Below are 12,989 nucleotides of genomic sequence, written 5' to 3'. Positions count from 1 at the left end.
TCAGCAGACTTACCCACCTGCAGGCTGCAAACACTAACTAAACAGCAAAGGCTATTAGGCTCTCTCACCTGAGGGAGTGGCAGAGACTGCATCTTCTGGTTCTTCTCGCTGATCCTGTTAGAGAGCCATTGGTGCCTTAAGTAAGCAAAGCAGAGACTGCCAGCCCACCTGAGTCCTGAGGACAGATGGACTTACCCAGGATCCCAGCAAGGGGGTGTAGGCCTGGATTCTTTCCACAAAGTCCCTTCCTTTTGACCGTAGCAGGAACTGACACCTGGAGAAGAGAGCTCAGAAGACAGGACTGGACTCTTAGAGCCCCACTNTCACATTCGAGCCCTGCAAGCCTTTGGGATTCAGCCATGCCTTCTGTGCCCATGGAACCCATTACTTCCTGTGACAGGTAGTCAGGGCTGTATCCCCATGGGTACCTGCTAGTAAGGCTATTCTGGAGTTGGGCTCTGAATACCTAGGTGTGCACCTGGAAAGGATAGCAGCAACAGGGGAGTGCCTACCCTAGCAGCCCTAGAGAGATCCTGATGTCTCAGAAACATGGGAGGTGGGGAGGCTATACAGAGTTCTTTGGGACCCTTCTCATTAGTCAGAACTGCAGTAGCCCACAGGGCCCTTACCTGGGGAACCATCGGGCATGCTCTGTCCAGGGGTCATCCCCACGCTCCCAGCTCTGTAGACCCCCATAGCAGAAGAAACATCTCACCTTGTCCTGCTGGCCTGGGTATGGCAGAGACACATAGCTGGTAGCCCCACCTAGCTGGCAACCCCAGGGTGTCCCTCCATGACCATCAAAGCTTGCACAGGCAGGACTAGAATCTGCCAGCAGGTTAACAAGAAGGGAGCAAGGCACATGGACACCTCTCTTGCCTCAAAGGCAAATAAAGACAATGGCCCTGGGGCATGTGTCAGGAGGNCTCCAGAATATTCCGGAAAGGTCGAGCTAGCATTTGTGTTGTTCTCAGAGCATGTGGGTAGGGTTGAGCCAAAGGCTTGGAGCATCTGTAGCCTGNAGTGTCAGGGCCTCCAAGAAGGACTCCTAGTTACAGGATAAGGAGGTGACCCCTTCCATACCACTTTATAGATAGACTTGGTTTTAGTGGCTCAGGCCTCAATCATCTCTGTTCTGTGCCCTCCCCCCCAGCCATAGGAATATGTGTCCTTCATGACCTTGAGCAGAAGTTCCAAACAGGATTGCTTACAGGCATATCCCACAGCAGGTACCCATGGTTCACAAAATACCCATGACATCTGTTGGCCTCAAAGAGACTCCTTTTCAAGGGGGCTCGAACTGTTCCAGACATTGACCCTTCATAACCAGTGTCAGNTTGTCCTAAATCAGTATGGACTCTTGCCTGGCNGTTGCTAGGAGAACGACTGTTTCCTCCCCTGCTAGGCCCACTGGTGACAATTTCTCAGGCTATGCTGGTGCTTACAAAGCTCCTCGGCTGGGCTCACTGACTCCTTTTCCCTCAGCCAGGAAGAGTCAGAGCCAGAACCTGAGCCCTACTGGGAATGAGAGCAGACCAAGCTCAAGGAGTAGTCTACATTTGTAACTAGAACAGGTATTCAAAGGATTTGTCTGGAGTTGGTCCCTGCACTAACCAGGTACTTGGGAAGCCTGGGAGATTACCTACAAGATAGGCACTGGATGCTTAAGCTGGTCCCTGCCCCAGTAGAATAGATTCTGTTTTTGTAGCTATGGACTAAGGGATGAAAGGGATTAATCAGCTCTATCTACCAAACCTGAAAGGCATTGATGACTGGGAATCCCTGAAGAAATCCTCAGAACTGTGTAAGTCAGGTGAAACCACCAAGCGAGCAGACNCCTGAAGGGCCCTCAGAACAAGGCCAGCATAAGCCCAGAATTTCACAGTGGCTTTGAATGGGTATAGCCCTGACCAGGCAAGGATGACAGGAGTACCTTTTATTAGTTCCTCCCTCAGGGCAGGAATGGGCAAAACGGTTTGCCTGGAAGAGTGCTAAGTAGCATCCAGACCACAGCAAAAAGACCCCAACATTTACCTGTGTGGAAGAATCCAGCAGCAGCCAATGGCTCAGGCTGAATCCCCGCAGTAGATGGCCAGTCGTAGAAGGAGGCTAGACGGAGATCCTCTGAGTCCATCTCAGGGAAAGCGGGCTCCCCAAGGAAGGTAGCCCCAGAGGATTCTTCCTCTTCTGACAGAGGCCGCAACTGGCCTAAGATCTGCCCATCTAGGCAGTCCTGGCCCAGGACATGGTTACACGGACAGTGGGGTTTATCCTGCTCCTGTGTGCAGCCATTGCCATCTTCCCTGTGGCTTAGCTCTGGGCCACAGACCGAGTCCCTGGCCCTACTCTCAGGCCCCGTGGGAAAGACAGCAGCTCTGAACAAGTCTGCAGGTGAGAACATCACCAGCCCTGGAATGTGCCTGGTGACGTANCGTTCCAGTGCCTGCCTCTAGTCCTTCCCAGAAGCTGTGGTGTTCCTGCTTCTAACTGCAAGCTGCTAGATGCTCAGAGGCAGCGGCAGTATCCAGGAATGAGCCACTTTCTGAGAGAGGCCAGGGCAGCCACGTGCTTTTTGCAGCGTGTCATGGGGCCTGCTGGCAGGCACATAACAAAGGCAGTACTCCACCAGGCAAAAAACATCTCTCAATAAGGGGAGGGACCAAGCTTGGGAACCCTCCAATGGCATCCCCTAAGCCTCAGGAAACAGGTCATGAACATGGACAAATTAGAGGAGAGGGAGTCCAGACACTCAGGGTCTAGTTCTGGGTGGAGATAGACCCAGACAGGGGCCTGCAAGGTAGGGAGCTAGGCTGTCCAGGACACTATGCAACCCCACCATTCCTTCCTTACCAAGCCTGTGCTGATTGATGTTCAGGGATGACCTCATCACCGACTCATCTTGTCCCTAGCACTGAGGAGAGGTCCCTGCTTGGCTCAGCCCTGAGTCAGGGTCAGTCTGCCCATCTGGTCTCAGGTTGCTCTTTATCTGTATGGACAGTCTAGAGGCAAATCAAGAGTAGGGTGTGTCTCAAAAAAAAAAAAAAGCAATCCATTCCAACTTCATGTCCTTTTATTTATTTATTTTTTAATGTATAGCCCACTGAGGCTGGTTTGTGGTGTCCATATACTTACGGGTGTGGGGATGTCCACAGGAGCATGGTCAACCTACCAGGGGCCACAACCTTAAAGAGAACTGACACTCCCTTTTCCAGAAGCTGCCAACTGTCAATAGTCCCTCAGTTAGAGGTTGAGTCTTGGGAGGCANGGTGAGGGNTTGGAGCTTGCGAGACATTGTGAGGTAGGCATGGCTGTTCATGCATGCGGTCCTAAGCACTCATGGGGATAAAGCAGGAAGATTTTTGTGAGTTCAAGACCAACCTGAGCTAGATAGTAAGTTCTGTGCTAGCCTGTGCTAGAGAGAGCCCCTGTCTCAAAAATAAGAAATAATAGTTTGTAAGGAACAGAGAGAGCAGAACAGATGGGGCAGGTCTCCTACCTTCTCTGCTGTAGGGGAGACCATACTAGGATTCTGCTTCCTGGAGCNTAAGGAGGCACCTGGCTTGGAAGGGAAATCTGGGTCCCAGCCTGTCTATACATCTTACCCTGCTTTCTCGCCACAGCAGAGGTCCTGTACACAGAGAGCCCACAGGCAGCTTTTTCAAGTTACTTGGCTTTAGAATGCCCTGAGAGGATTATGCTGCCCTTTGGGGTAGGCATGGGGTTGTCACCATTTCAGAGATGTGGAAGCTGAGGCAAAGCTAGCAGGTTCACCAAGAGCTGAGGTATGAGAGGTCAGCCTAGGAGATGGTGGCCTATCCTATTCCTGTTCCATACCAGGTCAAGCTCCACAGGGCTAGAATCCCAGGAGTATCCACCATCACTAGCTCAGCNGATGTAGCACCGCATGGCACTTCAGGGATTTAGGACTCTGTCTCATTCCCTGCTGGGCCCACATGCTAAGTATATGCCCATCTGTGGCAATAGAACCTTCTAGGGTATCCCACGGAATGTCCAACCTTTGCCTTTCTCTTTGCTTGCAAGTGAAAGGGAAGAATCACAGCTCTAGTATTTGAACCTGGAGTCCTGCCTCTCCAGGCCCCTTGCTGGACTTGGTTCCCCTGGATTGAGGCCAGATGGGCTGATAGAGGGGGACAGGGGCAGCTGGACCAAGTTTCTTCTCTGTGCAGACCCAGGTCCCTGGAGGTCTGAGCACTGGACTTTGGGTCTATTGCCTTGGCCTTGGGGTCTATGAAAAGGGACAGTCTCTCCCAGCTATGACCACAAGCATTCCTGTTGTCCTTGTCTGAAGCAGCTGAGCCAGCCCTTCTCTCTTGTTTGGAGATTTGAAAGCTCTCCTGGAAGACAGGAACGTCCTGTACCTGTGAGCACAGAATGGAGACCTCAGGGCTCTCAGCAGCGCACAAGGCCCAAGAGATTGTCGAGCAACAACATGGTGTGTACCTAAGGGGTTGAGAACAAAGCATCCAGGTGGCTGTTCCAGCTGCATCCATGCTGGGACTTCATAGACACAGCACCCATCTCTACAATGTCTTGCCTGATTCCAGTGTCCCTGCCATGAGCTTATACTACAAGCTGAGTCCCTTGCTAAAGCTGTACCTGGGTGGTGGTGACCAGTTGTAGTTGACAAGGCCCTGTAGCTCATAGCACAGCCATGATGTTACTTTGGGTCACCCAAGACCCANTGTGGGAGTGTAGGGACTGCTTGTGCTATCCTCTGTGTGGTTGAAGNCTAGGGGGAGGCCTGAGGCTTCCTGGTTGTGATGGAGAAAGGGATAAAAGGGAGGAAGGAAGACAGAGAAAGTTCAATGCCACCATCCCCCTCTACAGACCAATGGAATTCTCTTTTCTATATAGTTCTATAGATTGACTGTCCTACCCTGGGCTCTATAGAGCAGACCCTAAGCTGGATGAAGCTTGAGTGTCAGTATCAGCTGAGTATCATGNTGGCAAGGAGTAAATGTGTCGACATTGAACTTTCTCCTGCAGGCCATTCCCCTGGGCACTTCAAGGGTGTTTCTCAGAGCCTAGAGACCTTGAGGTGTCCAGCCAAGGAAGAATATCTAGGCATCATGGGCTAGCTGAGATGGCAACAGTCTTCTGTTCCCAAAGTCCAGAGAAACCCAAATGTCCCACAGGTTGACCCTTCAGACTGTGTACCNCTGGGCCCAGACTCCAGCCAACGAGGAATCCAGGGTAAAGTTAAGTTCAGCTTCAGAAAGGGATGGATCAGGGAGCTCCCGGGCCTGCAACATGAAAAATACAGTCCTTCGATTTGAAATACTCAGTAGCTGCACAAGGTCAATGGTTAAGCTGTGGGACAGAACAGCCTCCCAGCCCATGGGATGGAGTTGGGAGTCTCCAGGAGTTAGGAGGTGAGCCCAAGGACATATTAACTGGCTCACAGCACACCCTACTGGACATGAGGGGAATGACAGCACAGGGGTGGCGACCAGGTCCTGGAGAGTTAGGGAATTAGCCACACAAAGGTGGACCAAACCCTTCAGAAATGCTGTGAGATAGATGAGTTGCCAGTGTCATCTGGTTCTGAGGATATGAGAAAAACAAATGGCCAAATGCCAGGAAGAAGCAGAGGGACTTCTGGGGCTGTCAAGGCAGGAGGGATATCTGGCCAGCATCTGGGAACCACCAGAACACAAGGGAGTAACCAGGAGACTAGCTAACAGGTGCTGGAGGAATGGGCTGTGTATCTGGGCAGACCTTCCCCTGTGGAGCCCTGATTGGGGTAGGACTGAATATACTACATTGTCATCATGGCGACATAAACACAAGGTTACAGCAAAAATGAAATGCATTAGCTCACATGACCCAAGACCTTGGGGGACTGTCTCAGGCTTAGCCCAGTGGTGTTTAGATAATGACATTATTTGCATACCTTTCCCTCCCTGAGATAGAATCATTTCTTTCTTTCTTTCTTTCTTTTTTTTGTTTTGGTTTTTTGAGACAGGGTTTCTCTGTGTAGCCTTGGCTGTCCTGGAACTCACTTTGTAGACCAGGCTGGCCTCGAACTCAGAAATCCGCCTGCCTCTGCCTCCCAAGTACATCATTTCTTGATAAAGATGGCCGTGAATGGCCCCCTTGCNGGCAGCTTGGAGAAGTCAGGAAAAGGCATCTCGTTTCCCCAAAGGCACGAGCTTAGGACTGATAAGAACTTCCAGAGTCTGCATCAGCTTGGAGTTCCCAGATTGTTGTGCATCATGGAGGGCCACATCCACAGTAGGAGAGTCTCCTGCAGCCTTCCCGTTCCCTGGACAGTTCACTCTCATTCCCTGAGGAGGGCTTTGGTTGCATGTCTGGTCAGGTCCTCCCTCTGGGTTAACAGCTTCAGCGGNGCCTGGCGCTCACCCACCTACCACAAGCCTCTTCATACACTCCTTGTCTCAACCAGGCACCAAGCCCCTCTCCAGGGTTAGCCCTGCTCACTCTCTTTCCTGCCTTACCCTGCTGACCCTTGCAAACTCCATCTGGCTCTGGGCATCCCTGATTTGACTCCTATGATGCCAGCTTTGTGTATTTCTAACAGGGCCTCAGAATCCTCGGGGTTCCCAGGACCTGCTCAGACACCTTTCATGTCAGGATGCTGCTGTGGCTGCCTTCTGGACAATCTTTGAAATTGCTTTGTAAATGCCACCTGCTGAGATAATTGGGCCTGGGAAGGGCTTGGGCACTCAGCCTAGCCTAGCCTCCTTCTACCCCAGGATCAGTTCTTAAAGCAGGAATCTCTTCCACTCCCTTTACCAGCAAGAGCCTAGGTGTGGGCACAGTGTACTCAAGGTCCATGTATGGATGTTGCAGGGTGGAGTGGATGATTGACAGCACAATTCTACCTGGGGGAGCATGACATTGAATTTCAAATCAGTTGAGAACTAACCAACCAAGCAACCAAACAAACAACCAAACAAAAAAACCATCCTGACAAGTCTAGAGGGAGCTGGTGAGGANAGGAAGAGGAAGGCTTTCTTGCCTTGTTCCTAGTTTTTATCTTTGCCTGGGCGGACCCAGGCTGAGAGCCAAACTTGCCTCATGAATGAATATGCCTCTTAAAGCAACCTGTATTGTTTCATTACTGGAGGTTAAGGCCTGAGGCTTACATGAACCTATAGTACCACAAATCCTGCTTGCTCTTCCTCAGCCTTGAAGTGGATCTCCTAGAGATGTCGGGATCCTGGGCCATCTGGTACTGTCCAGACAGACAAGCACCAACTATGGTAGCAGGAGCTAGCTACACTTCCTGGAAACATAGAGGCAGTCAGTAGGCCATGGCCNCCTCTATGGGCATCAGGTTTCTCATCCAAGTTAGACTGCTGATCTTTGTTGTGCTGTGTAGATGGAAAAGAGACAAGGTTCATGAGTAGGCTGAAGTTCAGACTGTTTGGCTGTGGCCTGGCATTTGCTCTAACTTCATGGAGGCTTGCTTTCTGATCCTGGACCACAGAGCTCCTTGGCTTTTGAGAGGTGCCTGCAGGATAGATCTGCCAGTGCTGGCCCAGGCAGCTGCACTCAGCCATGGGTGCAAGAGTGACTCTTGCTACAGAGAGCTGACCTTAGGGTTAGTGTCTGTGTTCTGGTTCCTGCCGTTCCTCTGTCCGGAGCACCCTGAGACAGTCAATACCCACTCACCTAGATTCTAGNTAAGAGACACCCTAGAGACCAATCCAAGAACATCATCTCTTCTTATTTCTCCCTAACCTGGCTGCCTGCCACATCACAGGCCTGATTTATGGCAACTTGGTTAAACTGTCCTTTTTGTATCTGGGTTGAAGGACAGCACCTGGCCTGTGAACATCTATACAGTAAGGCTGAGCAGATTGAATTATGTTTTAGAACCGTATAGCATCCCTCTCCAGGATGCTAGCAGGGTAGGGACCACTGGTACCCCATTCTATACTTCCCAGGCAAGGTGTAGGTACTCAACTAATGATTTGGGATGAGTGACTAATAGAGGCTTAAAGAGAGGCGTTGTAACTCACGGTTACTCAAGGTTGCTGTTGAGGGGCAGAGCAGAGCAGGAGCCCCGAGATCACAAGCTGGCTTCCTGGAAGATAAACTAGACACCCAGAAAGTATGGAAGGGCAGGGTATCCAGAAGGAGGTCTGCTGCAGGGAGGTTGTTCATTCTCAAGAGGGCATTCATAGAGAAGGGGCTGTCTCATTTGAGCATCTGTGGCTGTCTGCATGGATAGGTGTCCTCACGGCTGGCCTTCATAGGGCCAGCTGTTGAGTGAACCAAGCCCAGCACATAGCAAAAGCTTGTTCCAGCCAGGTGTTACTTGAATACAGAGCTTATAGCCTCTGGGCTCCATCCATCAGCTCTTCAACAGAAACTTCAACCCACCTTCCCTGGAGGACATTAACATCTAACATATAAAATGGCTGACAGCTGTGCCCTTCAACTCAGTGATCCACCTGCAGGTGCCTTGCTCTGGTGTCCTCCTATTGATGATGTGCATCAGAAGCTAGGACATTTACTACAACAAATCCAGGGACCAAACACGCCCCAGAAGGGATGTGTGGGTGCATCTGGGGTTTGGTCCCTAGCAATGTTCTTGCAATCACATGATAGGTCACAAATTTGCCTGTTATTCCAGTTCCAGGCTATCAGACACCTTTTCTGACCCTTCACATGCACCAAGCACACACATAGTGCACATATATGCATGCAAGCAAAACACTCATACAAATAACATTTATTTTACAGGGGCTGGAGAGATGGCTCAGGGTCAGGGTATAAGAGCATTTACTGCTCTTTTAGAGAATCTAGGTTCAATTCTCAGCATCCACTTTGGGGTCCGAACCATCTATAACTCCAGTTCTGGGGTATCTGACACCCTNCTCTGGCCTCCCTGAGCACCAGGCACACATGTAGTGCATAGACATACATGCAGGCAAAACACTCATACACATAAAATTAAAATTAATAAATCTTTTAAAAATTACATTCAAAAGATTTATTTTATGTGTGTGCGTGTGCCTGCTTGTCTATATATGCATCACGTGCATTCAATGCCAGAAAGAGTTCTGGAACCCCTGAGACTAAAGAATTGTAAGCCATCATGTGGGTGTTGGAACTAGCCCCAGGTCCTTTGTAAGAACAGCAAGTAGTCTTGAGCACTGAGCCATTGCTCTAAACCTCAAATAAAACTTTTTTAACGACGGGAACAGGGAGGAGGAGTCTGTGTGTGGTAGCAGGTTCACTAAGCAAAGAGCTTGCCTGAAAGTGAATGGCTAAATGGCTAATGGGGTGAGTTCTTTGTTGGAGACTCTTTGACGGATGAACTTTCCCCACGTGGAACCCAAAGGGGGCCGTCTAGCTTTCCTCAAAGTCCTCTTGTCTTTTACTCTGGGTGATGGAATCAGGTACTGAATCTAACGCGAATACTGGTCATTCTGGCACACTCCTGTCAGGCTCAGATTGTCACGGGGCAGGCTAGGAGGCCAGCCCAGCAGCCACAAAACTCCGGGACAGGTGTAGCTAAGTTATAACCTCCCACAGTCTCCCCAATAGGCGCCGCCCCAGGAACCCCACGTGACTCTCGAGTCGCCCCGCCCCATCCGGTCCGGTCCCGCCCCTCCAGCGCGAGACTGAGTCCCAAGCGCGAAATCCTGGGCGAGGAGCGACGGTGCGCAGGCGCAATGGTGGCGACTCGACGGCGCTCCCGGCCTGCCCCGCGCGCTGACGTCGCGTAGCTTCGTCCCAGCCGCCGCGGCCGCCATTGGAGTCGGCGCCCCCTCAGCCTGTCCGCTACCTTCCGCTGCTTCCCGCTGTTCCGGCCCGCGTGCCTACAGCTGCCGCCGCGCCCGGCCGCACCCGCGGAGTTGGCGGCGGGGCACGGGGCCGCGCGCGGCGTGACAGGCCCGGCCTCGTGGGAGGCCCGAGCCGGCGGCGCCCGGGTCCCGCGCCGCGCTGTTCATGAAGCATGTCGGCCACCAGCGTGGACCCCCAGGTAGGGGNGTCTCGGGACCACGGTCACGAGACCAGGCCGTGGACAGGGCAAGACAGGTTGCGGTCTGGGCCGCGCCGGGGACCTGGAGGCTGAGCTGGGGTTAGGGTGCGGGGTCCGGGCTGGGAACAGGGAGGCCGGGTCGAAGATCTGAATACCAGGCCGGGCCACGGTTCTGGGGTCCAATGGCGGGGTCGCTGGGCTTGGCTGTGATCAAAGTGTGGGAGATCTGGAGGCCCGGCCNGGGTTGCGTCGCCCTCCGGGTAGCGTTCTTTTCGGATAGTAACTTTGTGTTTCCTTTCCCGGGCTGGGTGGTGTCCACCCGCATATCCTGGCCTGCGGCGATGCAGAGAACAAAAGGACAAGATAATAAAGGTGAGGAGAGTTCCGGGAAGTTGTCCGGACTTTAGAGGAGAACGGGGCAGCGCCAGTCCGTGTGGACAGAGAAAGTCCACCAAGACAGCCTGGGATCTGAAACTTAGTTTCCTCCTGTAAGCTTGGAGGAGATGAAAGTTTCTATTTCCGGGGTATTTGACAGATTGGAGGGGAACTAGAAAAATAAAGGCGTACCCGGAGTAGTTCAGATAATATTTTGCAATTTCCCCCTTGACCCTGCCAGAACAGTTACCTGGTGGGGAAAGAAATGGTGATCAGACGGCCTTGCAGAGGTCTGAGTGACTGACTGGTCCTCTGTTGCTAGGTAGTGGATGGCTCTTGAGGAGAGTCAGCCAGCTAGCTGTGGATCCGGAGGCCCTGCTCTCCACCCTTAGCTATAGTCATTGTAAGTTTATTGTTATCTCCTGTGATATTCTGGCTTGTANTAAACTTCCAAAACTCTTATGAGAACTCCAGAGTGACACTAAATCCTGGGAAGACTGTTTTTAACCAGTGCATGTTGTTGTTACTTGGGTGTAACCAAATATGGCTCATCGTGTTTTAAGATTGGAAAAGGCCCAACACTTTATTTACCATTCCTTTCCTTTCCTTTCCTGGCTGTGCACTGTAACAGTGGAAAGTAAGTGGAGAATCAGATGATAGTAAGCTTAGGTTACAGCCCTTTCCAGCTGAGCATCCTGCCCTCAGATCTCTGCATAACTGGGCTCTTAAAGCATGTGTCCGCTATTTGCCTGGAGTAGAGTATTGGATTGGAATAGGGAAACCCTGGGTTCGGGCCCCACCTTGGGGCGGGGATGGGGGGTGGGGGATCACAAAACTGGCTCCAAGTCTGGTTGCAACAAAATGACATCTGACCGAATTATAATTATATTTTTACTTAAAAAAAAAAGGAAATTAAGAAAAGTTGTGCGATGCCATTTAACTAGTCATGTAAACATCAGCTCTCTATAGGGAGTGTGCCCATTTTGAAAGATCATATCTGCTAAAAACTGATGAAAATAGACTTTACTAAGGTTTTCATGCTTAAAAGTAAATTTTTTTAAAGCTTGAAGGTAATATNTTGCAACTTTTTGTTCTAGTACAAAATGGTTCTTTGCATCAGAAGGATGCAGTTCATGACAATGACTTTGAGCCCTACCTTTCTGGACAGTCCAATCCGGTGAGTTTATCTTATTAGCATATTTTTTATTTAAATACTTTGCTTGTAACACATTTACTGTAATATTTCTATTTTTCTATCCCAAACAGCAAAGAGACAGTCTCGAAAGTATTAGAAATGATAGAGTGGTCTTGAAGATTTGCTTCGTGCAGGTTTTCCTGCTGGGCCTGGGCCTGTGTGTTAAAGATAGTTTTCTCTGTAGATCAGCATCTCATGGAGGTTGGGTACAGGCAGACTTTTAGCATTTGTGGGCTGGGGATGGAGTGCTTTTTTTTAATGGTGTTATAGGACTGTATGGTTCCCTGAAGCTTTGTGCCATCTTTGTTTTGTCTCTGGAGGGTTGGAGGAGCTAGGAGAGTAGGTAAGTTCTGGACAGTGCAGCAGACTCCTACCTGCATCAGGAGACTTGCCATCCTTGAATCTTAGTTTCCTTTTGTATGAATCAAANAATCCTGCTCGCAGGACTGTTGGGGAGATTGGCATTAGAGAGGGTATGTGTAAAGCACAGAATAGTACCTTATGGTCAGGATTTCTTACCTTTGGAACTGTAGAGCCCCTTCTGTTTTCATGTGTATGTATGTGCATAGGTCTGTGTGTCCAGGGAGGTGTGTGAGTGGGGTGGGGATGTCAGGAATGATCCTCTGTCACCTTCTGCTTTATTCAGTGATGCAGGGTCTCTTGGACCCAGAGCTTGCCAGTATGGCTAAGTCTCAATTATTTCGGGACTCTCCAGTCTTTTCAAGTAGCCACCACACTCATCTGGTATTTACATGGGTTTGAGGGGATCTAAACTCTGTTCCAAAAGCTTGAGTGGCTATCACATCAAACTGAGCCATCTCCCCAGTCAGTACTTTTATTTTTTAAGTGTAAGTGTGTGTGTACATGCACAGGTGACCTCAGAGTCTAGAAGAGGGTGTAAGAGCCTCTGGAATTAGAGTTACAGGTGGTTGTGAACTGCCTCTTGCAGCAGACCACAGTTCAGTTGCCATATAGGGTGCTGGTAACTGAACTGTGGTCCTCTGCAAGAGCAGCAAGTACTCAAAATCTGAGCCATTTCTCCAGCCCAGACAATTAAACATTGTTTTAATGAGTCCTTTTTGCATGTCATGTGTATGTGCAATGTATGTTGATCATAGCAGCCTCACATTTCCCCAAGGTGCCCCTCCTACCTTCGTGTCTTTTTCCTCTAACCTACTGGGGCCATGGGCATTTTATGCCTAAGCATTTTTTGGCTGTTCCCTGCACACCCTGGCTTCCACCCACTAGATTCCCTGTGCAGCTACCATGAAAATTGTCTGCAAGGTGTTTCCTGGTAACAAAATTGCCCTGCTTAAAANCCATAGGCAATCTGGGCATGGTGGTACACACTTTTAATTCTAGTATTCAAGGGTAGAGACAAAGGAATTCAAGGCCAGCCAGGGTTAAGTAGTAGTAAGACCTATCTCAAAATAAACA

At 50.4% G+C, this 12,989-nt stretch overlaps 2 protein-coding genes across 3 annotated transcripts in view; one reads left to right on the top strand and one right to left on the bottom strand.

Moving 5' to 3' along the window:
* Positions 1-2,525, bottom strand: part of Birc7 (baculoviral IAP repeat containing 7) — a 5,047-nt gene extending 2,522 nt beyond the window's left edge. The window contains exons 1-4 of the mRNA XM_021157016.1: positions 2,035-2,525; positions 630-729; positions 196-274; positions 69-114 (exon numbers count right to left, since the gene is read on the bottom strand). Of these exons, the coding sequence (XP_021012675.1) occupies positions 69-114; positions 196-274; positions 630-729; positions 2,035-2,401 (592 nt within the window). The 5' untranslated portion in view covers positions 2,402-2,525. The remainder of the gene's footprint in view (positions 1-68; positions 115-195; positions 275-629; positions 730-2,034) is intronic.
* Positions 2,526-9,675: 7,150 nt separating this feature from the next.
* Ythdf1 (YTH N6-methyladenosine RNA binding protein 1) overlaps positions 9,676-12,989 on the top strand; it is a 16,325-nt gene continuing 13,011 nt past the window's right edge. Inside the window, exons 1-3 of one of the 2 annotated variants that reach the window (XM_021156205.2) lie at positions 9,676-9,982; positions 10,330-10,354; positions 11,455-11,534. In XM_021156205.2, the coding sequence (XP_021011864.1) occupies positions 9,956-9,982; positions 10,330-10,354; positions 11,455-11,534 (132 nt within the window). In that variant the 5' untranslated portion in view covers positions 9,676-9,955. The other variant, XM_029474237.1, reaches the window with a different exon arrangement.

Source organism: Mus caroli, chromosome 2 (assembly GCF_900094665.2).
Source record: "Mus caroli chromosome 2, CAROLI_EIJ_v1.1, whole genome shotgun sequence".
NCBI classification, from domain to species: Eukaryota; Metazoa; Chordata; class Mammalia; order Rodentia; family Muridae; genus Mus; species Mus caroli.
This window is presented reverse-complemented; position numbering and strand designations above follow the sequence as displayed.